Raw genomic sequence first — 27,363 nt, forward strand, 5'->3', positions numbered from 1 at the left:
CTCTGGCTCCTTCTCCCCTGGGCTGGCTGACATTTCACAATCTGGGATGGCTTGGTGTCACTGGCTATCCCGGGAATTCAGGCACACTAGCTGATCTGAAATGGCAAATCACACCATCCATGGAGCCACTGTGATCAAATGTCCCTACCCGCGGGACATCCGCTTATCTTTCACATCCACCTCTGAGGTGAACCTTTTATTATGACACAGCTTGCATGATAACATCTATCTGTCTCATGAGATTCCCGATTTGGAGATAGCGCAAAGCCTTTGATTGTGATTGGTAGGGTCAGGGGGTGGTCAACCAAGGAACAAAAACAACGGCAAAAGAACAAACTCTTCCCAAAAGCTTAGGTAGGAGAGAAATAAATTCTACAAGCTAAGTACCCAAGAAACTCACACATAGCAGGAAACCATAACAGGCACCAAGGCCGAGAGCCGGATGGCCACATCGGGGCATTCTCACAAAGATAACGAGGGAAAATGAAGTTCTGGAGATGCCAAAGATGTTAAAAGCCAACATTTACTTCAAAGGGTGCCCCTTGGTCCAAAAGTTCAAATCGCAGCATGCATTTTTAAAGGGAAAATAAAAATCTGTCACACTTTCGAGGTTCTTTCAAAATAGCAGAGAGAAAGGAAGGCTTGCCAAGGGCTGCTTGGGGTAAGGAAGACAGAATGCCTGCATTTCGAGCAGCTTTTCACGTGGAGACCTTGCACCTCACCGAGAGCTCAGAAACCCCACTGACTCTAGGACTGGCTGCTCACCAAAAAGAAAATTCACGTGAGACACGTGAGGCTATTTCACACCATCCCTCCAAGGTCAAAGCTCTTCACCGAAAATAGAGGAAATATGGTCTGTTGGAACAAACACGCACCTATTAGGCTATACACGATTTTAATATTCCAGTGGCAAAATCCAGTCGCTAGGAACACAACTCAGTAGAATTCTCAGTCTTAAGCCCCTAGAGGAGAATGTCCGAGTCCCAGAGGCAGCTGTGGACATGAACTGGGAGGAGCCAGGATCACGCAAGGGTCCAGCTGCCTGCGCCCCACACCCTCATTAGTGTATGACTGGTGTGGAGCAGCCTCGTAGGGCTGTGGAGGGCCCAGTGCTTCTTGGTCATCTGTGATATCATAATGCAGGCGCAGCCCTAATGCATCTCAGGACCAGCCATTCCTAGAATACTGGAAGTCAGAGGTTACCCAGAATATAAAACCTGCCCCAAAACGGCAAATCTATTTGCATATCAGAGGTTAAAAGCAATGTCAAAGGAGGTGCTTAGAAACAGAAGTGTGGAAACTCTCAAAGCTCCAAATTTCCACAAAGGCTTCAAACTGACAGGACAGGTCCACCTTCTCAGCCCCACCCAGCCGAGCGCTGCAGCCACAGACAGCAACATCTTCTAACCCACTGCGGCTCCGCTCACCGGGCAAATGCGGGGCCCACACACGTGCCTCAGCAGGCCACGTTTCTCTTATTGATGAGTTTATCCAGGAAACAGTCCAATGAGCTGAACAACGGGGGGGTGTTCCTGCATCTGCAGCCCTCTTTTATTATTGAAAATCAAGAACCAAGAGTGACCTATTTCAACACCCCCCCCGCCCACCACCACCCTGCCCATCACATGTGCACACACTCTTACACCACCTATAGACTTCAGCCCTGCTGCTAGGCCCAAGGCCCCGCCCCCCAACACACACACACACACACACACACACACACACACACACACACACACAAGGGACTCACATCCCAACTGCATCCTACAGAGGATGATTCAACCCAGGCCCTCTGCATTTCCATGAAGGTTACAAATAGAATTAACCCACGAAGCCACAGCGGGCTCCGGTCTCCGTCATTCTGGTGTTGCACCTGACAGTTTCAACACAAAAGAACCCAAATAAGCTCATTTCTCATTCAAACCAGGTTCTGATTGGTCAATAATAATTTAAACGCATCTTCCAGCAAATCAAAGAGATCAACTTGAGACACTCAGAATAAGTTTAAGCACCTGCTCCATCTTACCTGGCTCTCCAATAGTCTCCTCCCTTCTGACTTTCCATTGCCCCCTAATAGTCCTGAGGATCTCTAAGGAGATCACTAGCAGAATCACAGCATGAACAGCATGAGCTTGGGAGCTTAGGCCTGATTGGGAGAAATGATCGCGGGTAGCCCTCTCACCAGGGGCAGAGATGTGGGCTCCTCGTTTACAGAACGAATGTCTGTCTGGCCGGCCCCATGGCAGGGACCACCACATGGCTGGCTGGATGCCACGTACCCACCCCTTCCACCTGCATGTGGAGTTCTGATGTACACGAGGCTGGGCTCAGGGTGACGTGGAAGAGCGCGCGCATCCAGGAAATGCGCACTCCCAGAGAGGACCATTCGAGTCTACTGAACCTTTAAAATATCATCTTTTTCAACTGTAATATTCTTTTCTTCTTCCTATTTCCAAAGAGTCACATGTTCCTTTGCATAACAAGATTAAAAGTGAACACCTAAACTCACAAAAAGGCCAGGTGATCAGATGTACTGGGGCCACCGAACCCCTGGCACACACCAACATGCCAACCCTAGGGACTGTTTGCAGAGCCGGAGCACTCACACCTCTGCTCTCTAAAGGAAGAGAATGCTCTTTCTTTTTCAGTACCAGCAAAAGTTCATTTTCAAAGCATCTGAATTCCTAAGTTTCCTTTTTGCACCATCGACGCCAGCCATCCCTCTTGCCCGGGCTCCTTGGTCTTGGAAGGCCATCGTGTATCTGATGGGGTGGTTACCACAACCTGCACATCTACGAGCTCTTGGCTATCAATGTTACAGACCTCATGTCAGCAACTGCCACACAAGAGTGCTTGCCGACTCACCCATAGGATACAAGAAGGGATGATGACTCCTCTTGGTGCCTATTTAAAGAGTCACAACTAAACCACCCACAGATCTGCACATGTCCCCAACATCATGGTGACCACATGCCTCCTCTTTCTACCTTCTACTTCAAGACCAATGACCAAATTCCACAGACTTTTCCTCCTTCCAACGGGTTACGGCCAAGGCCTCCAAGACAAGCCCAACACCAGGTCCACAGGCAGTGGCACCCACGGTGGGAGAAACTGACCAATGAAAGTTCATGGCAGCCTCCACAAGCACCCCCAGACTGGGCCTCGTGGCTGTGCCGCCAGGACTACAACCCTCTCCCCGAGAGTCGGCGCTCTCCCCAAGCAGAAAGATACAGACACCTGTGTCCCTACCTCAATCAAGAAGTCCCCGGTCCTTAGTCCGGCTTGCCATGCCACCCCACCTTCATCCACGGACTCCAGGTACTGTAGGGCTGGGAACGCCGGTGTTGGTGTGAATTCTTCAATGGGTGTGTCAGCTGGGAAGACAAGCAGCACCTGGTTACAAGCCTGGGAGATGTTTTCCAAGTTGACATTGCCTGACCTCCCAACAGGACCCCGGGAGGAAGTGGGCCCACTCATCTCCCATCGCAGGTGGCTTGTCCAGGCCAACTCTCCCCCAGGAAGGGCTTGAGATTCATATTCATGGGTTGATGCAACTCAAGCAATGAAGTCAACTGCACCTTGGGGCCGCCATCATATTTCTTGGCCTCTCTGCTGAAACCACAGGATAATGTGCTCTGTGGTACATGTCTACACGCCTGTCATTTTCTTTAAAAGCATCAGTGACTAAACATTTTCGGTTCTAAAAATGGAAAAGTTCCTCCCCTGCCACACAGAGCTACAGAAACACCACACTAAACCACTTGCCAAATTTACATCTACGTAGACTCGCAACCAAGGGAATTCAACTTGGAACGCGGACGGAACATCACGCTGACCCAGTGGGTGGCTACAGATTTGGAATCTGCTCATGAGTCCTCTCTACAGGGAGTCCAGGCCTCTGTGACCACTCTGTGTGTGACCAGTGTCCCTGGGCACTGGCGTGTGTGCGTGTGGGTGCTGAACCACTACTGCCCAGCACAGTGAGGCTTGGCTTCTGGGGCCCCACACAGCTGCCAGGTGCAACTCCAGGGCAGGAGATGGACTTTTCTAGGGAGGTATGAGTGGCCGGGGGTGGGTGGGTGTGGAGATGAAGATTCCAGCAGGGGGAGGGGAGAGCAAATCACACAGACAGGCGTGGACGCTCTCACAGAGACAGATGCATCTGCTCTTTCTCTCTCTGGACAGCTCGCTATGGAGCTGCCTGAGTCTGAGGCAGGTGGGTATGCCATCCGGGGAGGAGGCCTCCTGCAGCACAGGTGCGGGACCCCTGGCACAGCGCGTAAGCTCCAAGATGAAACTTCCACATGGCTGAGCCACACACGCAGTGGGCGGATGTCCCCTCTCATGGGGAGGCGATGCCATTTTGTTTTCTTTTGGAGGGGAAGCTGCGCGTGCAGGGTGGCTGGCGGGTGCACCGCCATGGACCGCATCCCTGAGCCTCCCACGACGGGCCACGTAACGTGTGTGCTGCCGGCTCAGTCAATGGCAGAGGGGACCATCTTGTCACATTTCCTTTGCAAAGTCACCTTAGAGGTGAGCACACAAATGCCTGCCGCCCTTGGAGCCAAAGCCCACTCCCAGAATGGGGCAGTTTCTAGGTGCCTGAAACTCAGGCCCGGACAATCCTGGGGATTTCAGACCTGGGGCTCTGAGGGCAGCCACAGTCTGGCTCAACTAGAACACAAAATATTGACCACCCCACCATTTAAAAACAAAAGGTAGGAGGCGGCAGGAGGGAGAGAGAACCCATTCAGAACAACATCATCTACAGAAAATTAAAAACATTCCTCAAGGAAGCCCTAACGTTTTCGGAGTAAGAAGGCACAATGTGAAAGAACATGGTTGTCTAGCAACCGAGTGCCCCCAGGAAAAATGCTTATTTAATGCTTATTCCTGAGCTGGGGAACGTTTTTCATGAAGGCGTACACACACACACACACACACACACACACACACACACACACACACACAACACACACACACACACACACACACACACACACACACACACACACACAAACATGGGAACATATTCAGGCTCGGAGCGGCTGCTCTTACCTTTGGCCCCTCGAAGCACGAATCCAAAGCCCTCATTGTCTTTTTTCTGCAGGACCACCGTCTTCTCCTCAATAATGCAGTCACTGTAGAGAGAATTCCGGGGACAGCGACCATTATTGTAGCCCGTCATCATCACCGCGGCCGCTCCTCCGCCGGGGACGTTCATCATCATAGCCAATTAATCACCCCAGCTCGCCAGATCCAGGCAGCATGGAGGAAAGGAGGCAGCGAGGGTGCAGGAGGAGCGAAGGAAGAGGGGGGTGGCTACCGGGATAGGCGAGCGTGGCACAATGAGACTTGCAGGGTGGGGGCAGGCAGAGTCGGAGCCAGCCGGAGGAAGGAGTCATACATGGTGGGGCGGCTGCCGGAGGGATGGCTGAGCTGGAGGCTCAAGGGGGGCTGGCCAGGACGCCGCCCAGGGCAAAGAAAGTAAGTGGCCTGAACGGCGGCGGCAGCGGCGGCCTCAGCAGCGGCGGCGTCGGGAATGAGCTCCTCCGGCTTGTCCCGACCACACGCATCTTCCAGGGAAGCCCGGGAAAATCAGCCAGAGGAGAAATGAGGCAGCAGTTTGGTTTTGCTTTTCCTTGAAGGGGGTTAAAAAAAAATCAAATCCTATCTGCTCCCCGCACGAGCCGGCAGCAGGCACCAGAGACGCAAGGACCTGCGCGTCGCATCCAGCGCCCCCTCCCTCTCCCGTCCCGGCGCCGGCGGTGTGCGGCAGGCAGGAGCCCCCACAATCATCTGACGAGCCCACAGTGCGCCCGGCGGCTGCCTGGGCGTCATCCCGCGCGAGCATCCGCAGGCTGGGCTGGGAGCGGGCGGGGAGGGGGAGCGGCTGGGGCTCTCTCTGCATCCCCCCCTCCAGCATCCCCACGGCCCCTCGCAGCCTCGGAAGGTGGCCGGTGGAGTGGAGGGCTCCCTGGCAGAGGACTCAGGACATTTCGGTCTTAAAGCCCCTGAGGACACTGGCCCCCTCTGGGGATCATGAATTCATTGCTGGGGAACTGGAGGGGGTATGCGGCTGCCCCTTTGAGATGACAAGCTAAAGCCACACTGCTTGCCTCTAGCCATGGCATTTTTTTTTTTAAGGAAAGAAACCAAAAAAGCTCCAACTTTGCTCTAGTGGCCACAGCGTCCTCTCGCTTTTCCTGCTGGCACTCGCCACATGACCATCCAGCCCCCGAGGCACCCAGAGTGTGTGGGACGGTGCACTGCTCAGTGAGCCTCCAGGCTGCGGCTGAACTGTCCTCCACCCCCACCTTCTGGGTGGCCTGCGGGGGCAGAAGGGGAGTGAGATGAAGGCTGCCGGCACCCCGTAGGATTCTGCTGCTGCCCGGAAGCTAGTGGGGAGCTGGGAAGGCCACTGCGGAGGGGAGTGGGGAAGGGAGGGAGGCAGCGTGGAGGAGGCCTCTGTAGGGTCTTGCGGGGCTGTGTGTGAGCCTTGGAGGTGAGGAGAAAGGACACCAGGCCAGGGGCCCAGCAGGAAAAAGCTGCAGATGGGCCATGAGGAATCCAGCAGGCCCCCGTCGCACAGGGGGCATTCTGAGGATGCAAATTTCAAACAGGGCCACGTGCTGACGGACTCTTGGTCCCAGAGGAGTGCGGGTCAGCTCTGCCTGGCATCAGCACCAGGTTCACAGTCTACAGGAAGCACAGGGCCCTAGGTGCAGCCAGCTGGTGACAGCACAGCCACCCCGGATTGGGGGGCCCCAGGGAGGAGGAGGGACGGGGCAAACGTGGATGACAGGGCTCCGAATCCTGGACAAGGGATGAGCAGCAGCCCCTCGATCCTCCCATTTTACAGATGAGGCTGGTGAGGCTCAGAGAGATTGGAGGACCCAGCTAGGGAACGTGTGCTCTTCTCACCACTCCACGCACACACCCCTGACAGCATCAGAGGGTTGTGCATGGAGGCATGCTGGGGTGACCCTGTCTTCCAGGAATAGCCCAGCATGGATGATAGCTTCACAGCCGAAGACCAGGACAATCCAGGTGACTGGTCACTCCCGTGTCAGCAGCTGGGAGGGGAGTTCTGGCCCCTGACCTTCCTTCCCCTACCCCCTCCCCAGAGAGCCTGCTAAGTGCAGGGAGGTCCACTCTAGGGAACTCGGTCACAACTGTGAGCCCCTCTTGGCTCATCCCTGGAAGCCCACTTACCCTGCTCAGGGCCACCAGACAAGGGCTGACACATAGTCAGAGGTCCAGGACCCTGGGAGCCTGGGGGTGAGGTCACATGGTTATTGTGGCCTTTAGAAAATGATGGGGCTCTCTAAACCTCAGTTTCCCTACACAGCAAGAGTGGGTAAGAACAAACCTACAGGCCTCTTGGGATCACCATGGGGTCAGATGAGGCCATGCCATGCTGGTGTGGTGTAATAGGAGGCCTTAGGCTGCTGTCCCTGTAACAGCTGTCATTAACCTCCAGCAGGCCTGGTAGTCGGCCAGGACTCTGCAGCCCTAAGGAGGCTGAGCGGGGAGAGCTGGGGCTCTACTGCCATGGATTTAGGGGTCCATGAGGCATTGATGAGCAGACCCTCTATCAGGCCCCTCGACCTGTCTCCACGGCCCCCCACAACGAGAACACAGACTTGTGTCCCTCATGGGAAATGCCTTCTAGTCATCACCCATTTTCCCTCTGAACTCCCGAAAGGGGAGTCAGCCCACCCCGGCCCCATGGCCCACTCACGGCCGGGCAGGCGCAAGCTGTGTGACCAGCCTGTGTGTCTCCTTCATGGAAGGTTCTCTAAAGGCCAAGGATGCCAAAGCCAAGAGCCTCTGCTCAATCCTGCTGTGCACCTGCTCTCTGCAAGAGGAGCTGTTGAGGGTGACCGCCTCCCTGAAACCCTGGAAGGATGATGCCGAACCCTGGGGTCTGGAGCTCAGGGCCCTGCACTCTCCCCGGGTACACATGGGCTGATCAAGTCCATCTCCACCCAGCTCTAAGGGGAACCTGTCATGCGCTCCAGGAGCGCTCACTTGCACTTCTGGGCAGCTCCTCCTGCAGTGCCCAACACCATCCAAACTGTATCTCCAAGATGACCCAGACCACTTCCTGCCAGCATACCCTGCGACGGGAAATTCTTAGGGCCGGGGGGCTGCCCAGACACTTGCTAGCTGTCTCCCATAGACTAGAGAAGGGCAGGGGCATTCCGGTGTGGCTGGTAGAGGCCCAGGCTTTGGCATCACATGGAGCATGGTTCAAATCCCAGCTTTGCTTTGACCCCAAGGTCACTGACCGTCCAGGCCCCAGAGCCTGCTCTACAAAATGAGAACAACAATAAGATGCACCTGACGGGTCCTGAGCTGGAGGCCGTGGAGATGTCCATCCATGCCTCAGAACCAGCCCCAGCAGGCAGCATATGTTCATAACTCCAACAGTTACGAGTGGGATCCCTGTCTGCATATGCCACCCTCTCCTCCCCCGGACCCCCTTCCTCCTACAGGGACCCCTCCAATCTCGACATCCAAGGCTAAAACCTTTTCAGTGATTCCTAATGCACCTGAGAACTTCGTTTTTTAAAATTAGAGAAGGGGTTTTGCTCTGCCACTCAGGCTGGAGTGCAGTGGTGCCATCACAGCTCACTGTAAGTTTGAACTCCAGGCAGTACGTGATCCTCCTACCTCAGCCTCCCAAGTAGCTGGGACTACAGGCACACACCACCATGCCCAGCTAATTTTTAATTTTTTTGTAGAGACAGGGTCTCACTGTGTTGCCCAGGATGGTCTCAAACTCCTGGCCTCAAGGGATGCTCCCTCCTCGGCCTCCCAAGGTGCTGGGATTATAGACATGAGCCACCACACCCTGCACCATCTGAGAATTTTCTAGCCCACACTTGTAACTGTGCAAAGATCTTGCCCCAAAACTGTAATGGCCCTGTCCTGTTTACTCAGTAAAACACCAAACTGCTTAGTCTCTGACATCAAGAAGGACTGTTTCTAACTTCTCCTTCCTGCATTGTTTCAGGATCTAAACAGCCCCCACTCCCCACCCACCATGACCCCATCTCACTTGCACTCACAGACAGACATGGGTTTGAATTTCAACCCAGACACTGGCCACCTTGACTACTTACAGCCTCAATTTCCTGACCTGCAAAGTGCGGGAGAAACATCTGGCTTGTAAGTTTTAGGAGGAGCAAGTGAGGCGATGCCCAGTGAATGCCCCATGAGCAGGAGGCTCCCTGTAGCCAGGGGAAGCTGCTCTTCTTAGCACCCCCATCCGCCTTCTTGAGCTGGGTGACCCTGGAGAAAGTGTCCCCTCTGAGCTTGTCTCTTGGGGGGGGAGGGGACATTTTCTACAGGGTCAATGGGGGCAGTGACCTCATCCTGCAGACCACCCCAAATGCCCACAGCACCCCGCATAGGCCAGGTGCCCCATGTGTGCTCAGAGGGGATGCAAAATGGGTATGAACTCAAGTCAGGAGCAGAGCAGGGAGAAACGGATGTTGGGTGGGAGGTGGGCGAAGGATGACTACAGGGTTTCGAGTAAAAAGGCACCAGAACAATCCCTGGATTCCTAGTTACACCCAGAAGGTAGGCTCAGTGTTGCGGAGGACCTACCGCATGCACCTGGCTTGGCCCAGGAAGTCAGAGAGGAAACAGAAAAGGCAGCCCCAGGGCCTTAGAAACTTTCAATGTTTTGGGGAATTCATGAAAAGCAATGGGACACTCTAGAAAAGTCATTCCTTGAAAGGAGCTTCAGTCACTGTGTCTGAAAGGTGGAACTTGGCAGCATCCACCATCCCCATGCAATCAGACAGGGGGGTCTCACACGCAGGCCTTAGGAAGGGGCCTTTCTGGAGACAAGAAACCCTCAGAAGCTCCTTCTGCTGGTTCATGAATCTAAAACCTATCCCAGGATGACAGCTGCGGCTGGGTCCAGAAGTTGTGGCACTGAGTTCTGTGTGCTGCCCTAGAACTGTGCTGAAGTCCCTGTGAACCAGAGTCTGCCCTGACCTTGGCCCCTGCCAGCCTGCCCTGCCCCTGCACCAGCAGATCCACTCTCCACATGCAGCTGAGATGCACTGCAATCCAGTTTCATGGGGAAATGACCGAGGCACCTGCACGTTCCCCACGCTGCTGTTGGGACAGCCTTCTCCAAGCCTGTCTCACCCCCTAACCCGCTCACTGACCACATGCCTGAAGTAGGCACTGTGGGCTCCTTGTAAGCAAATGCCATGCCCTGATCTTCTGAGTATCTCCATGCAACACAACATCGACCCGTGCTTATTGACTGAACAAAAAATGTAATCCAGCGGTGCACTCTCCAAATGTTTTCTGAGCTAGGTGGAAGGGCACTTTGACATGCCCCAAATGTACCCTCTTTTGCCAACATCTGCCTGCAGCAGGAGCTGTGGAAGGTGAAGGGCATGGGCAACCAGCCCCACCAAGTACAGCTGTGCAGGTTGTGCACTGTACAACTATGGAGGAAACCATGGCCATCGTGGCACAGGTACTAATGGTAATTTTGGCACAGAGGGAAGAAAAATGTCTTAAGGAAGGGGCAAGCACCTTTTCCTAGTTCAAACAAAGATGGGGTCTAGGCTGCCCTGGCCATGCTGCCATGGAGAACACAAGAGGTATTCCCATGGGAGCCGTATTGGCTTCCCGGAGACACAACTACCTCCATGTTGATGCCCTCCTGGGAGCCACATCGAGGAGACGGCATCAAAGGTTTGCCTGTTTCTGCTCACCCACGGTCCCACTGTATACTGCAAGAGAGCTTATGGAATACACCTGGGGCACTTAGCACCTTGAAGCAAGACAGGAGGGTTGTGGAGACCCAGGAATGGCCACACAGCAGGCCCCAGAGGTCTCTCCCCACTGGCAGGCCTGAAGATGCTCCTGGTGTCTGCCTCGCAAGACCACAGGTGGCCACACACCCTGTGGCTTTTAGCAGTGGCCCAGGTTCCCTTTCTCCCAGTGGGCGCCATGACAGACTCACAGGGAAGGCTGCACTTTCCCTGGTCCAGCAGGCAGCAGGTGCCAGCGATGACAGTTGGCGTTTAGGATCTGTCAGTCACTTTAACAAGCTCCCTTGGCAGCAGCACCTGATCCTGGAGGCGACGTCAATTTGGAGGCACAGGAAGCCAGGCCTGAGCTGGCCCAGACGTATGGGCCTGAAGGGCTCTGGGTGGCTCTGTGTGCCTCCCCACAGATGGGGCGGATAGACGTGGACATTTTAACTCTGAACCAGTGTTATTGGGGTAGACCAGATGGCTTTACTCATAGCTCTCAGGATCCCAGCTGGGTTGGTGGCCCCGTCTGGTGACAGCTTTAGTTCTTCCGTGATCAGCTGGGACTGGGTTTCAAAGTTCAGAAGTAACTGGGGCCAGTGTCAAGCCGCCATGTAAATCAGTGAATCAATCCAGCTGTTACGTCCTGAATACCCACTGAGGGTCCGGGGATGAACTGGGTGCTGGGCATTTAGGAAGGAACAAACCAGACCCAGTCTGGTCCTTATAGAGTTGTCTGGTGTGGTCAGTTGAATGGTGGCTCAACCCAACCAAAAAGATGTGTCCAATTCCTAACCCCCAGCGTCAGTGAAAGTGACCACACTTGGAATTTGGGTCTTTGCAGGTGTAATTAGTTAAGGGTCTTGAGTTGAGATCTTCCTGGATTTAGGGAGGGTCCTAAACCAATGACTGTGTCCTTTTGCGAGAAAAGCAGAGGGAGGTTGACACCCAGAGGCAGCACAGAGGAGGCCACGGGAAGGTGGAGGCAGAGGCTGGAGTGATGCGGAGGCTGGAGTGATGCGGCCCAGCCGAGGAGCACCGAGGACTGCAGGCGAACAGCAGAGGGGGAGGAGGAAGACCCTCCCCTGGAGCCCCCAGAGGGAGCACGGCCCTGCTGTCATCTTGGTTTTGGACCTTTGGCCTCCAGGGCTGTGACAGAAGTGACTTCTCTTGTTTCGAGCCCCCTAGTCTGTGGTGATTGTTACAGCAAAGGCCGGGCAAGTGAGGAAGATAAACATCAATCCACGGTCACAGAAATGTGTGCCTTCAACAGTGCAGGACGTGGTTCTGTGAGAACCATAGGGGCACCTGGAAGACTTCCTAGAGGAGGAGGAGGACTGAAATATACATAGGAGAATGGGTTGGGGGACTGGGGAGGGGACAGAAGAGAAAAGAACATTCCAGACAGAGTGAGGTTGGGAGGTAGGCAGCCGGCCCTGATGTCTGAAGGGCCGTGATGAGGCGGGAGGGCAGGAGCGGCTGACCACACAGGGCTGCAGACGTCGGCTGCCTACTCACCCAGGGCAGTCTAGGGACACAGCTTGGCGGTGACGCACAAGTGCAGGTGTCAGCAGGGCCCCGGCCACTCACGCGTTACCCCAGTTTCACCCATGAGGGCTGAAACGGCAGAAAAGCTGTTGCCCTATGGCTTCTCCTGGCGTTTTTTCCGGTGAGACCCGAATCCTTCTGGAATGACTCAGGGTCAGGAACTTCCATCCAATGATCATGCTTGCATCTAAACAATGCACAAGCACAAGTCGGCTGCTGCTGGCTGAGGAGGCTCCCTGGCCATCAGCGTGAACACTGTTGTGCTCCTGCCTAGAAGCCCTGGCTGTTCTCTTAAAGCGGCCGTGAGTGGTCCGTGGGGACCGGTGGACGGCAGAGTTCCCACCCCTGCCTCTGTGCAGGGTGGGGCTTCCAAGGTCAGGGTAGGGCTGAAGCGACGGTAGTCCCTTTGGCAGGGGTTGGACATCGGATGAGGCACCAATGTTGGAACGTGTGCACGTGTGAGGTCCAAGGTCCAAGGCCAGCAGAGGAGGGGGCTGCAGATCTGAGCACTCGGTGGGGGGGCTGCACATCCCAGCACTGGGTGGGAAGGCCGAGCCAGAGAAGCCGAGCTGGAGCAGCCGACCCGGCCCGTGTATGTGGAAGGGACCTCCGGAGCCACCGGGCAGGAGGCAGCGGGGCTGTTTCCACAACCAGGCCCTACAGTTCCAGACTCCAGCTGTCTCCGAGGGTTGCAGGAACCCCCAAATGTGTCTGCAACCCGAAAAATAAAATTCACCGGCTCCAAAATCCAAAGAGCTAACAACAGCACGGTTAATCTCTGTTGAATTCAGTGTCTCTGAAATTTAACATGGGGTCAATGTCACGGCCCTTTTAAGCTGGTATCCATAAACGCAAGACTTCATTGTGTGTAGAACCACTCGGAAGGCAGGTGTTCGCACTGTACAAGAATCCTTGGGTGTGCTGATGACGGCTAAGGAATCACAGGAGCTGCTGGGGAACGATCGGTGTATCACTCACGGCCAAGCAAGTTCAAAGGCAGAATGATTAAATCACTTCCAAATGTTTTTTATGGCAGAAAGGTACGCTGAACGTGGGCTGTGGGTGTGATGTCTGATCAGACCCAGGCAGGGGCCGCTGGAATGCAGGGGGGTGGAGCAAGGTCCATGGAGGTGGGTGGTGGGACCTGGGAGATCCAGGAAGGACTCCCCACAGAGAGACTGGGTGGTGCGTTTATTGCCCCTGAAAGTCCTTCCCAGAGCAGCTGGAGCCAGGAGATCTGCCTTCTCCAAGTAAGGGAAGGGCCTGAGAGCAGCTTCGCTAAATCATTCCTGGTGTAATCGCATTTCAGTGGCAGGGCCTGGTGAAGGCAGGAACTGGAGCACTATATTAGAAAGAGGATCCTCCAGGGAATGGTGATGGCAGTGGATGTCCTAGAAATTTCCGGGCTCTGCCAATCAGGAAAGATGAGGCTAAGCAGAGAGCTTTCAGCAGTTCTGTGGAGGGTGCTGAGGTGAGGACCCAACAGGTGTCCCAGCTCAGCGGAGATGCCAGCTCGGGCGCTTTGGCCGCCGGGTGCGGGCAGCCAGCCCAGCTCACCGTGGCAGAGCTGGCTGCAGGGCAGCACAGAGGGCCGCTCTACAGGTGGGGCAGGCTGCGGGAGAACAGGAGGGTTTCCCCGTCATCTGTCACTCCCAAGGGGGATGGGGGAGCCTCTCAGCCTATGACCACACACGCAGCTGCTCCCAGCATCCTGCTTCCTGGTTGGAGAGTTACAGTGTGTGATGCTGCTGTCTTGCCCTTCCTGCATAATTCACAGGGGAAATGATGCCCAATGCCCAGTGCCATCCTGGTGCCTGAGTGACAGCCCCAGCCAGCCTGCTCCTGGGGAGGCCATTGCTGTTTCCAGAGCAGGAGGTGAACATTTTGGGCAATTCCTGCACGGAGGGGACTCCTCCTGGCTCGCGGGAGCCACTCTCGCCCACGAGCAGGGGGCTGCATCACTTCACGTGGCGTCAGGAGGTCAGTGGTTCTGTCCTCATGCAGTCCGCACACCCGCGCCCAGAGATGTGCTTTGGCGGAAGCCATTTCTCAAGTCGGCAATTATGAAAACGCCCTGCCCGGCGCTTATTATGACCATTTTCCTCCTCATTGCTAACATAATAAGCAATGCAAGTTTTTCCTAATAGAAACAATAATGTACAAAGAACTTGATTCAAATTAAATTGTCTCATTACTTTGTAATAAATCACCCACAAGTGTTTCCTAAGCACTACCAGTCATGTCACCTGCCAGGAACGGCTGGCGGAGGAGACAGATACGGCTTAACTGCGCTCATGATCATGACGGGATGTGATCAGCGCTCCCTGCTGAGACGAACGGAAACGTAGTCTAGGAGGGAGAATGCCGGCCTTAGAAGCTGAGCACCCCGGTGGAATCCCAGCTTCCCCAAAACAGCACCGCACCCCTGGCCAAGTTCCTCAACCTCCTCGAACACCAGTATCCTCACCTGCCGACTACAGACATCAGCCGCAGCCTTGAGACCACAGTGGGGCAGGAAGCTTGTTTAAAAGGCCCCGGCCAGGATTCAGCACGCAGCAGGGGCTAGAAGGCTATTAGCACGTGAGAATGAACCTTAGCATTGCAGAACTTGCTTCATTATGGAGACCTTATGCATAAACAGATATTTTCACCTGTCCCCAGGTAAGACTCTCCTACTGAGATCAGCAGAGGACTGCCCTTGGGTGTCCTTCCTCATGGAGAGCAAGACACACCTGTGTGTCAGCAAACAAGGAGAAAGTCCCCACACTGTGTGCGTCTCACAGGTGGGCGGGTCCCTGCACACAGAGCTGTGGGCAGATGGGATGAGGGCAGGGGGCCCCTGAGCAAGGGATGCCAGGATGCCTCCCTGTGCTTCCAAAGCTGGCACGGACTCTGCGGTGCCAGGCAGAACATCCGAGTGCTGGCCCAAACCCGAGGAGCTGTCTCGAAGTGAGCTCTTTCCTTCCCCCACAGCCAACCTGTCTGCAAGTACCATGAGTATCTCTATTCTGAGCCCACTGAAGAGTCTCCTCTGAATTCACTCTTTATGTAAAAACCTTAAATCGCACTGTATCTCCCCCACTTAAAATACCCCAACAGATCCCCACCATAATTTTCTTTTTTTTTTTTTGAGATGGAGTCTTGTTCTATCACCCAGGCTGGAGTGCAGTGGCGCGATCTCAGCTCACTGCAACCTCTGTCTCCCGGGTTCAAGTGATTCTCCTGCCCCAGCCTCCTGAGTAGCTGGGATTACAGGCGCCCTCCACCACACCTGGCTAATTTTTGTATTTTTAGTACAGACAGGGTTTCACCATGTTGGCCAGGATGGTCTCAAACTCCGGACCTCAGGTGACCGATCTGCCTCGGCCTTCCAAAGTGCTGGGATTACAGGCATGAGCCACCGCGCCCAGCCTCCCCATCATAATCGAGGATGAAATCCAAATTCTCCACCATGGCTAAACCTTTTGTGATCTGATTCATGTCCCTTCTCCTCCTGACTCCTTCCATTCCAGCCATGCTGCCATCCTTTCTTCCTCCAGCAGGTCACATTCGTCTCCACACAGTGCCTTTGCGCTGCCTGTGCAATTCCCAGGATGCTGCTCCAGGTCTCCCCGAGCTGGGCTGCTGTCCCTGCAGGTCCCCTGGGTCACCTCCAGAGAGGGGCCTTGCCACCTGGTGGCTGCCATCCTCCTGTGTCCCCAGCCCTCCAGCTTTCTCTCTGCTTTGCTTTCTTCTGGCCAGTTACTATGTTTGAAATTGTGATTTGCTTGTTCACTCATTTGCTGTCTGACTCCCCCAGTAGCACGTGAGTGCCCCCGAAGACAGGACGGTTTTGCCCACCACACTCTGCAGCCTTGGACGGCGCCAGCCACCGGTGTTATTTTTGGAAGGAAGGAAAAGTGCTGTTCTAGGTGGAGAAGGCCCACTTTCTAGTCCTGGCTCTGGCAAGAACCAGCAGTGGGACCCTGGACAGGACCCTCAACCACCCTGAGCCTGAGTTTTCCTGTCTGCAAACTCAAAGACCAGGATATCTGAGCAGAAGGTTCATCAGTGCTCCTGACGCAGTGAAGGAAGCCTGAGCTGAAACCTCCTATGTGGTCTTTGATGCAGGCTGGGTGTCCCCCTGTCCTGATGTTCCCTGACAAAGGGGTTTTCTGGGATATGGGGCTGTCAGTTTTAAAACCAAGATGGTCCTGGACAAATGGGGTGAGTTGGTCGCCCTCCCAGACCATCCCCTGTGCCTGGAGTACAGTACCCGTGGCTCTATTCAAAACCATTCTCCCACATCCCTCCAATTCGGCAGCCATCGAGATCCCGCAGGCTGGTGGGAGCACCGCCACTGAAGGTCCAGGCAGCCTACAGTGACAGGTTTGCCCAGGGCACATGCCTCCACCAGCAGCAGGGCCAAGTCACACTCAAGCCTCAGCCTTTGACTCTGAACTGAATGTTCTTTAAAAAAAAAAAAGAATCAGGGGAACAGTACAACCGCCTGGCATTTTGCTGTGAGTGCAGGAAGGGACTGTTTATGACTTTTCCTTCATTCGTTAATTAAAATGACAGGCCAAGCCTGCCCCATCTGTCCATCTCAAAGCTCGCCCACAAAGACCATGCTGGCGGGCCACGGGACAGGCCACAGGGGTCTCCTTGTGAGGCAAGTTCCCAAGTCCCTCTGGTGGGGGTGGGGAGTAGATGGCCCCACAGCTACAAAACCAGAAGTGTCCTCCTCTCCCGGGAACTAGACTCAGTGTGACAGTCACCTGATGTCCTGGGCTTTGTAGGGAAGGCTGATTCCAGGGCTGGAGGCCCACCTGCAGCCCGTGGTCCTCCCACCAGGCTCACCTGCCCAACCTGGATGGCACAGAGCGGTTGAGTGGGAGGCCATGAGAAACCCAGGGCAGGCCCATGCTGGAGGAGAAGGCCACTGCTGCCGTCACCCCTGGCCACCAACCTCCCTCCACTCATTAGGGCCACTGAAAAGTTTGCTTCTCTTCCAAGTGCTGATGATTCATTAAGAAGCTGGTGTCACCAGAGGGGCAGTTGTAAAAATAGTTAAAAGTATGAGGCTCATATAATTTGGCTATCTGTCCCCTCCAAATCCCATGGTGAAATTTGATCCCAATGTTGTTGGTGGGGCCTGGTGGGAGCTGTTTGGTTCATGGGGGCAGATTCCTCATGAATGGCTTGGTTCCATTCTCCCGGGGCTGAGAGAGCTCTTACTCCTAGTTCCCACAAGATCTGATTGTTAAACAGAGTCTGGCACTTTCCTCTTCTCTCTCTTTCCTCCTCTCTTGCCATGTGATGCCAGCTCCCCTTAGCCTTCCACCATGAGTGGAAGCTTCCTGAAGCCCTCACCAGAAGCAGATGCTGGCACCATGCTTCCTGGGTAGCCTGCAGAACTGTGAGCCAAAGAAACCTCTTTTCTTTATCAATTACCCAGCCTCAGGCATCCATTACTGCAATGCAGCTGGACTAAGATAGAGGCTGACACATTGTAATGGGAAGCATTTTAATGATGTCCTTTTTTTTTTTGAGGTGGAGTTTTGCTCTTTTTACCCAAGCTGGAATGCCCAGCTTGGCATGATTTTGGCTCACTGCAACCTCCAACTTCCAGGTTCAAGTGATTCTCCGACCTCAGCCTCTGAGTAGCTGTAATTATGGGAGCCCACCACCAGGCCTGGCTACTTTTTGTATTTTTAGTAGAGATGGGGTTTTGCCATGTTGGCCAGGCTGGTCTTGAACTCCTGACCTCGGGTAATTGGCCTGCCTCGGCCTCCCAAAGTGTTGAGATTACAGGCGTGAGCCACAATGTCCAGCCAATGATGTCCTTTGGAAGGGGTTCTGCAAATATTCTAGACCAGGCAATGGCCCAGAGAGTGAACATTCCAGGCTTTGAGGACAGATGGGTGGTCCCTGTCGCAACTACTCACTCTGCTAGCTGTGGCAGAGAGGCAGCCATGACAATATGTAAATGATGGGTGGGGCTGTGTTCCAATAAAACTTTATTTACAATAACAGGCAATGGATCAGATTTGGCCTGTGGGCTGCAGTTTCTAAAGATAGGCTCTAAATATTCTAACGACATTTAAGTCCACACAAATAATACATGTACTGGCATATATAACTATGTATAATAAAAGCTAAGAAAAGTCTCAATCTTGCTGCAGAAGCCATACTACATTACCGGGTACAGGTGTGCTTGGCTTGATATCACACCTGAGCTCTGGAAAAGAGGCGAGGAGAACGCGTTTTAGAAATGAGATCATCTGTGAGATGCCTGAGAGGTTCAGAAGGATCACATGGGGAGTCCTTTCTGGGAAACAAAGAAACACCTCTTTACTTTGTCTAGGTTTTTATGCTCTGGTTGGCTCCAAGTGGGGACAGACCTGAATTCTGGCTTAATGAGTAATAATTCATAATTAGAGTAATTAGTGTAATTATTATGCTATAGCCTTTGAGCACCTTCCACACGCCAGGCGTTGTTCTAAGTGTTCTGTGGGTTTAACTAATTGAATCCTCATAATGACCATATGAGGCAGGAACTGTTATGACTCTCACTTTATGGGTGAGCAAATAAAGCAGAGAGGTTGAGTGATTTGCACAAGAACACAGAGCTGGAGGCAAAGCCAGACGGTCTGAACCACTGTGGGTTACTGAACGATAGTGATACTGAAGCACTGTTGATTCCTGGCCAGGTGGGGGCCAGTTCCCCGACAGCTCACAGCTCTCCCAATCCAGACAATGACAGAGAGAAAGGAAAGGACCCTCGGAGGAGGTGTTGGTTCTAGCAGCACGCTCTGGAGAAAGAACTGGAGAAGGAATTGGTGATTTACCGTCCTGCCAGTATCTGAGCTGCTGGGAGGGCACCCTGGGATGCTCTGAGAAGATTTTGCCAAGAGATCCTGCTCTGTACCAAAAAATTCGAAATTAGAAATGGTGGGCCAAATGCCGGGCTGGGTAATGCCAGGGAGGAAGGACACAGCGGGGTGAGCAAGGCCAAAGGCAAAGCAAGGCCCCACACCTAAAAATGGGTGCAGGAACATCTGGATAAACGTTTACACTTCACACCCCATGCTGGTTATGCCTGTGTTTTATGATTCCTGTCTCAATGAACTGGCCATGTGTCAGAAGACAAGGCGTCTCCTGGGCACAGCAGGGGTGTGCTGGTCTCTGGTTCACACTTTTACTCCCACCTACAACACTCTATACCTGCTATCTCTATCAGTTGAACTCCTATTCATTCCTCAAAGCCCACTGCAATAGCCACCACTTCCGAAAGGACCTTAATGGTGTCCCTCACGTGATACTGTGTGCTTAGAGGGAGGGGACTAAGTCTTCTTTCTCCCCTACACCCAGCTCCTGGCGCAGACTCTGGCACTCTTCCCAGCTTGCTGCCTGCTGCAGCGGCTGGAAAAGCCGGACACTTGCTATTGCAGCCTCCCCTGCAGTTATGGATGGCCATGACCCTATGGAATAGTTTTGGCCACGGAGACCCAAGGCCAGGTCCGCTGGGACCTCTGGGAAAGGCTGTACTATTTGGAAAGGGAGTGGGGGTTGGGGAAGTGCTCCCTGGCACCCCCTCCTTTACGTTCCTGAGTAGGACATGCTAGGGGGACATCATACTTGGAGCTATTGCTGCCATCTTGCTACCATGAGGGAGAGGCCAGGAGGCCTTCAGAGATGTCACTGCCCATTCAATGGATGCTAGCCGTGCCCTCCTCTGGACTCGCCATTGTGGTCTCAGCCACTGTGAGTGAGGTTTTTTATTACTTGCAGCCAAATGCTTTCTAATGAACATAAGGTGAATATTTGGAGCTTGGAGCGAGGGGGCAGGGTGGTTATAGATTAGAAGATATGGGCAACACACTAGGATGGCTTTCTGACAAAAAGAGGTCTCCGAGTTATATTCTGGGTTGGGAAACACTGACCCAGCCCTTATTCCTTCAAGGACTCTAGTCATTGGCAAGGAGGATTCATGAGCCCCGGTGACACAGATGGGGGCCCTGCTCTATATTCAACTGTCCAAAGAATATCTAGTCACAACTCCTCATCTCAAATGAACTTTTGGTTCAGAAAACAGAGAACTAAGGAGAAGTGGTTTCCTTGGACTCAACCGCTCTGAATTTCCCACTAACCACAACACTGACTTCCTGAGCTCGCTGGCTAATCCCACGTATATAGGCAGTTACTTGTACATCACAGGGTTGGGGACAACACACACCAAGGCTGAGAAATCTCTAAAAAGCCAAGTGAAGTAAGGAGAGATAGAGTTTAGGTGCAGAGGGGAACTTAGCAACGGAGTGGATCAGAAGACACAGCCAAGGCCCACAGTCCGGTCTGGACCTGATGAGTGGATGTCTGAGGCCGGATGCTGCCTCTGCTAATGGGTCCCTCTGCTAGACCCGAGGACCAGCCTGTCCACAGACTGGGCTTCCAGACACCCCAGACAAGCCACACAATTGCAAAGTCTTTGTCATTCAATGCATCCAGCTGAGCAGCCAACATCCTCCTCTTGGATTCAGCACGTGGTGCCGAGTCTTCTCTATCCTTTAAGCGTTCCTAGAACCCGGGCCACCACCCACGATTCTGAAAGGTGGCCTTGCTCAAATGAAGCCCTGCCTTCCCTCTGACCTTCCATGACACCGTTGATGCCCTGTCTTTGTGACTGGACCCTTGGCCACGGCGTGGGGGCTGAAGCATCTCCCAACGAGGTAAAGGTAAGGCCAGTTGCCCCGGACAACCTTGCTCATTGCACCCACCCAAGGGAGTCCACCATTTATGTGACCACGTCCACTGCTGAGATGACCTCCAAGAAGCATGCAGGCAGGGAACCCTCAGAGCACCAGGTCCAACACAGCACGTCCCACCAGAAGCCCCGTTGAGGGCTCCGGAAGCCAGGCTCCCCCTAAGCCTGAGACGCCCACTCCCCCTCACGCTGCTCTGCACTCGACCACCAAAGCCAGGGTCCTTGCATACCCATCTCCCAGATGTGTGCAAACTTCTCTCTGAGGAAGACACGTCTTAAGAACGAGCTGCTTGTCCCAGTTGTGGGCTTGCTCCTTCTTTTTGCAGAAGGTTCCAGCCCTCTGTTCCCTTCCACCATCTCCACTGGCGTCCTCACTGCCGTTTCCCATGGTGTCCAGCTCATTTATTTTGTTAGGGGGCCCCCTCCAAAGACACAAGACAACCCCTTGCACCAATTTTCCCAGGTCTTCAGCCCCAGCCAGTTTCTCACCTTAAATCTTCCCCGTTCTCCAGGACTTCCTAATTTCCTTCTCGCTTTCCTTCTTGTTCTTTTGTTTTGTTGTTGTTTGCTTTTGAAACAGAGTCTCACTCTGTCACCCAGGCTGGAGTGCAGTGGCACGATCTTGGCTCACTGCAACCTTCACCTCCTGGGCTCAAGCGATTCTTCTGCCTCAGCCTCCTGGGTAGCTGGGAATACAGGCATGCGCCACCAGGCCCAGCTAATTTTTGTAGAGATGGGGGTCTTGCTTTGTTGCCCAGGCTGGTCTCAAACTCCAGGGCTCAAGGAATCCTGATGCCTCGGCCTCCCAAGGTGCTGGTATTCCAGGCATGAGCCACCACGCCCAGCCTCCTGCTTGTTCTTTATTAAAGCTGGAGTCATCTGTCCTGCCTCTCCCAGCCTCTTGACCTGCTCATTTCCAGTCTGCTAGGAACAGGTATTTTGTTTTTGCTTTCTTTTTTTTTTTTGAGATGGAGTCTTGCTGTATCACCCAGGCTGGAGAGCAGTGGTGCGATCTCAGCTCACTGCAACCTCCACCTCCTGGGTTCAAGTGATTCTCCAGCCTCAGCCTCCCAAGTAGCTGGGACTACAGGTGTGCACCACCACACCCAGCTGATTTTTGTATTTTTAGTAGAGACAGGGTTTCACCATGTTGGCCAGGTTGGTCTTGAATTCCTGACCTCGTGATCCACCTGCTTTGGCCTCCTGAAGTGCTGGGATTACAGGCTTGAGCCACTGTGCCCAGCCCAGAACAGGTATTTTTCTAACTGCGAACTGTTTGGTCCATGCTCCTGACCCCAAGTCCAGGCTGCACAGGTATTCATTTGCCTTGACATATGTCCTCCAGATATCCCTGGTTACCTCCAAGCTCCAACACACTCACTCTCCTTAACCAGGGGATCTCAGCATGCTTGCTAGGACAACCTTCCTCCCCCGCCCTCACATGACTAGGAAGAAGAAGACGCCAGGCCCGTAACAGGTGACGGCACAGGCTCATCCGTGCAAATGCAGGTAGTAAAACATGCCTGACCGCAACGCTCGGCCCTGGCAGGCCGAGTACTCACAACATGCCAAGCCCCATGGGGAGCCCCTGCCCTCATTCTCTCTCTCACACAACACACTGTGGAGGGAGGCACCGTTTTCTTTCCCATTTTACAGACAAGGAAGCTGCAGCTCAGAGAGGTCCAGTGAGGAGCTCAAGGTCACACAGCTGGCAAATGGCGGAGCTGGGCATCCAACCCCCGAGGCCAACTGCAGAGCCTGTTCCCACCACGAGCAGCCAGCCAGCCCCCTTTTGAGGAGCAGGGCAGGCCTATCCCCGGCCCATCAGGGAGGTGGAAGATCTCCCTGCACCCTCGGCCCCCTCTTTTGGGATGTGCACCTGCCTGGGGCAGTCCCTCTGTGCCTGGCAGCAGCGGAGGCTTCCAGCCACCAGCTGGCTCCCCATGACCAGTACGAAGGGCTGTGTCCCATTCCCCTGTGCTGGGGAGAAGTGGGTCAGGGCTGGGCCCGGGTCCTGCCAAGGAACAGAGGGCACTTCCACTGAATGGGAGGCTTGGGAGGCCCGGTGCCATCTGTCGCGCTGAATACACTCCCCAGGGCCTGGAATGGTGTCCGGCGCATTTTGGGGTATCATGAGGATGTCTGTGGCCTAAGCAACAAAGGCCACCACTGCCTGCTGCCACACCTCAGCCAGGCCCTCTGGCCCATGGAGTGACAACTAGACCCGGTGCCCCTCCCTCGGGACCCTGGACGTCCACCTGCCAACAGTTGTGTGATCCATTCCCAAATCCACAGGGCCCAGGATGACTGTGGCCTTTGGAGCTGCACAGCCCCTTCCCAGACCCCTGTGATCACTATGACTGGAAATGACTTGGGTTCCCACGGAGGCTGATGGGTGGGACGGGGGTCGGTGGGGGAGGCAGCACGTAGTCCGCACAATCTGGGAGAGAGGCGGAGTTTCCTGTCCTTTTCTGCTGCATGTCCTGGCCCTGGGGAAGGGAGCAGAACTCCTGCAGCCTCGGTTTCTCCATCTGTAAATTGGGGCCATCGCACCCCGTCCCAGGGAGTTACACACTCACAGCTAATGTCGGCCAGAACGGCCTCTGTCAGAGTAGGTTCTCAACCTCTTCAGTCTACTCACTGAACACACAGGCACTCTATGAGTGTCCTGTGACGGCTGTAACAATGTAACACAAACTTGGCAGCTAGACACATTTAGCCTCTTACAGTTCTGGGGGCCCGAGGTCTCACTGGGCTAAGACTGAGGTGTTGGAGGGCGGGCTCCTCCCCGAGGCTCCAGAGGAGGGGCTGCTTCTTGTGTTTTCTGGTTTCTAGCGGCCACCACGTTCCCCGACCTGTGACCATTCCTCAGATCACTCCAGCCTCCGATCCCATCGTCCCAGCTCCCCATCCTCTGCCTCTGACCCCCCGCCCTCTGATGAGGACCCCTGTGATGGCACAGGGCCCACCTGCATTGCCAGGACTATCTCCTAATCCACCACCGGCTGATTAGCTGACAAGTCCCCCTCTGAAGCTTCATTCCCCTTGGCCGGGTGGAGTCACACACTCACAGGCCCCAGGGGTTAGGACATGGATATCTCTGGGCTCCACGGTTCACCTGGCCATGCCACCCCAGCCTCTCTCTCTTCCCCTGGTGAGGCTCGAGGTGGATGAGGCTTTAATATGGAGTGGGGGTGTTTTCAACAATCTTTCGCAGATTGTGGGGTGACTCATCCAACCCCAGGCACCATCCTTCTTGTGGGGACTCTCAACAGGATGCAGGCGCACCTTGGATTGGGCACCAGCAAGCAAGCAGGCAGGTCCTGCGGCCGAGATACTCCCACACTCTTCCTAGTAAATCACACTCTCCCTGGGCGTGAACCATCCCCGTCAATGCTCAGACCACAGGCCAGTACCCACTTAAAAGGCAACTGGCTCTGAGGTGCTGGTGGCCCAGCTGACAGGTGTCCTGACTTGCAGGAGGACTCAGAGGACACTGGCTGCTCAGGGACGCCTCTGCATCTGTGCCTGGGGTCGCCGGCACCTGCTGGGAGGGTCCTGCCTCTTGAAGTGTGCAGTGGCACCGGCTCTGCCAAGTCCCCCGTTCTCTCTCTGCTGCTCAGCGTGGGATCCCTTTTCTCTCGGCAAAGTCTGACGGCGGAAACTCCCTGAATAAATAGCTCCTGCACAGAGATGTTTCTCCGCGGCTCAGGACTCGCACTGGAGGAGAATTCAGAAGTCCAAGCCCATCATCCGATGCTGCCAAATTTCCGCCAGCCTCAGCGGTAACCTTCTCTGGCAAGGTTAAAGGGTCTATCAGATTCCCAGCCCAGAAACTAATTAGATAAAGAGGAAACCAGGGCCCCCTGGGGTATCTCCTCAAAGGCCAAAAGGTACACATCCACCACGTCCACCCCCCCATGCCCGGAAATGGGACCCACCAGCGGCACTGCCTCAGCCACCCTGGACTGTAACCATCCAGGCTCTCAGCCGGATCCCTGCTGTACCTCCACGGGGGAGAGGCCAGCTCATTCTCTTGAAGGGAGACTGAACGGATGCTGGGGCACGCTGAGCTCCCCAGATCACTCACAGCAACCGTCCTGCCCATGCCTTTTGGTTTGGGAGGCGACCCAAGCCCAGTACCTAATGGAGTGACTGGGGTGGGAGCAGGAGGCAGGGGTATCCAGGCTCCACAGAGAAAACCCTTTCTGGATCAACCAGAGCTCTTGGTTTTAGCAATAGAAACCACCTTCAGAAATCTTGAACACAGTGGGGTTCTGCATGGGCTTCAGGTCAAAGATGCGGAGGGGCGGACATCACCGGGCTCTATAACAACAGGGTCTGGGCATGCTCGGGGTGAAATCTAAGGGAAACACATCTGGGTGTGGCCTTCACCCAGGCGAGGGGCTGTGGCTTTTCCCTCCAGAGAAACAGGAGTTTGACAACCTGGAGAAGAGTATAAGGCAGCCCAAACCTGCTGGAGGGTGCTTGGTGAGAGGGCCTTTGACCCACAGGCCAGGCTCCAGGACTGATCCGACAGAAACGCACCCTCAAGGGCACCACAAGGCAGGACCAGGGTTGCTGCTGCTACTGCCATTGTCTGAACTGGAAACATCTGAGCCATCTCCAGGGGACACGCTGGGTCCACCCCACCCCCGGATGGTTACTAGGAAGGACACTATTTACACGAACCCAAGGGGGTGGAAGCTGGACACCAACAGAGTGCAGAAACAAACTGCAGGATGGCGTGTGGCAGCGCCCGCTGTGCCCCACAAATACACGAGAGGAGGACACAATGACGTTGCAAAGCCTGGCGGGAGGATCACCAAAGGTCAGGAGTTTGAGACCAGCCTGGCCAACTTGGTGAAACCCTGTCTCAAACAAACAAATAAATAAGGCTGGTGGGCACAGCCAGCCATGCACAGCGGCCCCTTCTGGGAAGTGGGACCAGGAGGATGATACTTTCTATATTTCTGCATTCTTTGAATATCTTGAGATGGAGAAGTGGGCACTGTTGTTTTCTAAAACAGACAATGAAGATGGGAGGGAGAGAGGGAGGAAACGAGGGAGGCAGGTAGGAGGACGTTTCCGGTTTGCCCAAGGCCACACAGAAGGAGGCCTGGAGCCCTTGTCCTCGCAGGTGGGGGAGCATCCTGGTTCCTTTGTTGAACTCACTCTCTCAGGACCCAAGAGCAGCTGTGGATGGAAGAAAATGAAAAGACAAAACGCAAGTCCTAAGCACAGGAGGATGACGTGAGGATGGGGAATGACGCTGCTCCTCATGGCACCACGGAGGCATGGGTCAGGTGTTACCCTGAAGGTGAGGAAACCGAGGCCAGGGTTAGGTAACAAGTCTCAGGCAGATCGGCCGGAGAGGGGCAAAGCTGGGACACGGCCGAGAGGGTTGGTGTGACTGCTGAGCTGCATCCCCTGTAAGGCGCCATCTCCCTGATGGCCTCAGTTTCCCTGCTGGTCTCTCCACCAGGCTCACTGCTGGCTCAGGATTTGACAATTACCGCTCCCTCCATTTTTACTGAAAATTTTCTATTTTATTTTTAGAGATGGGATCTTGCTTTGTTGCTCTGGCTGGTCTCAAACTCCTGTGCTCAAGCAATCCTCCCACCTTGGCCTCCTGAAGTGCTGGGATTCCACCGTGCCTGGCCACTTCCTCCTTTCTTTTCCTTAGTCCTAACCTTCTTCCTGTCTCTGGCCAGCTCAGCGAGCTCCACTCTGCCATTTCTGTGTAATTCAGCAACCTGCCATCTTCCCCACCCAATCCGTGCTGCCTTTAACACTTTCCTTCCACCCCTGGAACTTGCCGCCTTCTACTGATGGTGCATCTCCGTGTCTATTAGCTCACTGATACGCCGATACATGCTCTTGGAGTTTCCTGTGGACATTGTAACAAATTGCCACAAACCGGGTGGTTTAAACAGCGGAAATGGGTTCTCTCACAGTGCCAGAGGCCAGAAGTGCAGTATCAGCATGACCCACTGTGGTGAAATCAAGGCATTGGCAGGGCCACGTTCCCTTAGGAGGACCCCTCCTTGCTTCTTGCAGCTTCTGGTGGCTGCGGGCATTCCTTGTCTTGGGGTCCATCTCTCTAATCTCTGCCTCTGTGCTTATGTGGCTTTCTCCTCTTCTCTTGTCATGATCTCCTTTTTTTTTTTTTTTTTTTTTTTTCAGACAGAGTCTCGCTCTGTTGCCCAGGCTGGAGTGCAATGGCGTGATCTTGGCTCACTGCAACCTCCGCCTCCTGGGTTTAAACGATTCTCATGC

The 27,363-nt window shown here is 54.4% G+C and overlaps 1 protein-coding gene across 2 annotated transcripts in view; it reads right to left on the minus strand.

Moving 5' to 3' along the window:
* SHANK2 (SH3 and multiple ankyrin repeat domains 2) overlaps nucleotides 1-27,363 on the minus strand; it is a 677,887-nt gene that overhangs the window by 183,396 nt on the left and 467,128 nt on the right. For both annotated transcript variants that reach the window (XM_032153760.2, XM_058439055.1), the window contains 2 exons: nucleotides 5,059-5,141; nucleotides 3,250-3,374 (listed from right to left, as the gene is read on the minus strand). In XM_032153760.2, coding sequence (XP_032009651.1) covers nucleotides 3,250-3,374; nucleotides 5,059-5,141 — 208 coding nt within the window. The remainder of the gene's footprint in view (nucleotides 1-3,249; nucleotides 3,375-5,058; nucleotides 5,142-27,363) is intronic.

This window comes from Hylobates moloch, unplaced genomic scaffold (assembly GCF_009828535.3).
Source record: "Hylobates moloch isolate HMO894 unplaced genomic scaffold, HMol_V3 SCAFFOLD_5, whole genome shotgun sequence".
NCBI lineage: Eukaryota > Metazoa > Chordata > Mammalia > Primates > Hylobatidae > Hylobates > Hylobates moloch.